General features: G+C 57.5%; 1 protein-coding gene across 3 annotated transcripts in view; it reads left to right on the forward strand.

Moving 5' to 3' along the window:
• The window catches only part of LOC145339680 (amyloid beta precursor like protein 2-like), a 35,890-nt gene that overhangs the window by 18,294 nt on the left and 15,096 nt on the right, over positions 1–2,500 (forward strand). For all 3 annotated transcript variants that reach the window (XM_080184192.1, XM_080184193.1, XM_080184194.1), the window contains exons 7-8: positions 1,467–1,597; positions 2,147–2,221. In XM_080184192.1, the coding sequence (XP_080040318.1) occupies positions 1,467–1,597; positions 2,147–2,221 (206 nt within the window). The remainder of the gene's footprint in view (positions 1–1,466; positions 1,598–2,146; positions 2,222–2,500) is intronic.

The raw sequence follows: 2,500 nt of genomic DNA on the forward strand, positions 1-2,500 counted from the left end.
ACACAATCCCAAACCCCTTCCCGTTCACTCCCACTGTACACAATCCCAAACCCCTTCCCGTTCACTCCCACTGTACACAATCCCAAACCCCTTCCCGTTCACTCCCAGTGTACACAATCCCAAACCCCTTCCTGTTTTTTCCCACTGTACACAATCCCAATCCCCTTCCCGTTCACTCCCAGTGTACACAATCCCAAACCCCTTCCCATTCACCCCCACTGTACACAATCCCAATCCCCTTCCCATTCACTCCCACTGTACACAATCCCAATCCCCTTCCCGTTCACCCCCACTGTACAGAATCCCAATCCCCTTCCCATTCACTCCCACTGTACACAATCCCAATCCCCTTCCCGTTCACTCCCACTGTACACAATCCCAATCCCCTTCCTGTTCACCCCCACTGTACACAATCCCAATCCCCCTTCCCGTTCACTCCCACTGTACACAATCCCAATCCCCTTCCCGTTCACCCCCACTGTACACAATCCCAATCCCCCTTCCCGTTCACTCCCACTGTACACAATTCCAAATCCCCTTCCTGTTCACCCCCACTGTACACAATCCCAATCCAAACCCCTTCCCGTTCACTCCCACTGTCCACAATCCCAAACTCCATCCCATTCACTCCCACTGTACACAATCCCAATCCCCTTCCCGTTCACTCCCACTGTACACAATCCCAATCCCCTTCCCATTCACTCCCACTGTACACAATCCCAAACTCCTTCCCATTCACTCCCACTGTACACAATCCCAAACTCCTTCCCGTTCACTCCCACTGTACACAATCCCAATCCCCTTCCCATTCACTCCCACTGTACACAATCCCAGACTCCTTCCCATTCACTCCCACTGTACACAATCCCAAACTCCTTCCCGTTCACTCCCACTGTACACAATCCCAATCCCCTTCCCATTCACTCCCACTGTACACAATCCCAAACCCCTTCCCGTTCACCCCCACTGCGCACAATCCCAAACCCCTTCCCGTTCACTCCCACTGTACACAATCCCAAACTCCTTCCCATTCACTCCCACTGTACACAATCCCAAACTCCTTCCCGTTCACTCCCACTGTACACAATCCCAATCCCCTTCCCATTCACTCCCACTGTACACAATCCCAAACTCCTTCCCATTCACTCCCACTGTACACAATTCCAAACCCCTTCCCATTCACTCCCACTGTACACAATCCCAAACTCCTTCCCATTCACTCCCACTGTACACAATCCCAATCCCCTTCCCGTTCACTCCCACTGTACACAATCCCAATCCCCTTCCCGTTCACTCCCACTGTGATTGGTTGAACAGTAGGGATGGTGATTGGCTGATGGGATCACGGTGATGGTGATTGGCTACAGTGGAAGGTTTTGGGAATACGGAGCATGTGATTGGACGCGATGAGGTGGTGGTGTTTTTTGGGGTGAAAGCAGGTTGTTGATTGGCTGCTGGTCTTTCAGCCACGCCCCCTGCCCGGCCCACCGACGGAGTGGACGTTTATTTTGAGAATCCGACGGAGGAAGATGAACACGCCCACTTCATCCGAGCCAAGATGGAGCTGGAGGAGCGCAGGATGAACCGTATCAACGAGGTAGGACCCGGCCTCCCTCCCCAGGGAGATCCCACACGGCCTCCCTCCCCAGGGAGATCCCACACGGCCCCTCCCCAGGGAGATCCCACACGGCCTCCCTCCCCAGGGAGATCCCACACGGCCCCTCCCCAGGGAGATCCCACACGGCCCCTCCCCAGGGAGATCCCACACGGCCCCACCCCAGGGAGATCCCACACGGCCCCTCCCCAGGGAGATCCCACACGGCCGCCCTCCCCAGGGAGATCCCACACGGCCGCCCTCCCCAGGGAGATCCCACACGGCCGCCCTCCCCAGGGAGATCCCACACGGCCCCTCCCCAGGGAGATCCCACATGGCCGCCCTCCCCAGGGAGATCCCACATGGCCGCCCTCCCCAGGGAGATCCCACACGCAGCGACACTCATCCTCACACACACACTGACACTGACCCTCACACACACACTAACACTGACCCTCACACACACACTGACACTGACCCTCACACTGACAGTGACCCTCTGACATTGCGATGAGTATTATGGGATGTTGATTCTATGTTGTTGTTGTCTAGGTGATGCGCGAATGGGCTGCCGCGGATCATCGAGCGAAGAATGCACCAAACACCGATAGGATGGCCCTGAATAAGGTTCATATCGATTCACAGAGACAGAGAACATTGTGCATTTGGGGTCTGTGTGTGTACCCGTGTCTGGGGGCCGTGTACCTGTGTCTGGGGGCCGCGTACCCGTGTCTGGGGGCCGCGTACCCGTGTCTGGGGGCCGCGTACCCGTGTCTGGGGGCCGCGTACCCGTGTCTGGGGGCCGCGTACCCGTGTCTGGGGGCCGCGTACCCGTGTCTGGGGGCCGCGTACCCGTGTCTGGGGGCCGTGTACCCGTGTCTGGGGGCCGGGTACCCGTGTCTGGGG

Source organism: Carcharhinus amblyrhynchos, unplaced genomic scaffold (assembly GCF_965287045.1).
Source record: "Carcharhinus amblyrhynchos unplaced genomic scaffold, sCarAmb.v2.hapA scaffold_606, whole genome shotgun sequence".
In the NCBI taxonomy this organism is placed as follows: Eukaryota; Metazoa; Chordata; class Chondrichthyes; order Carcharhiniformes; family Carcharhinidae; genus Carcharhinus; species Carcharhinus amblyrhynchos.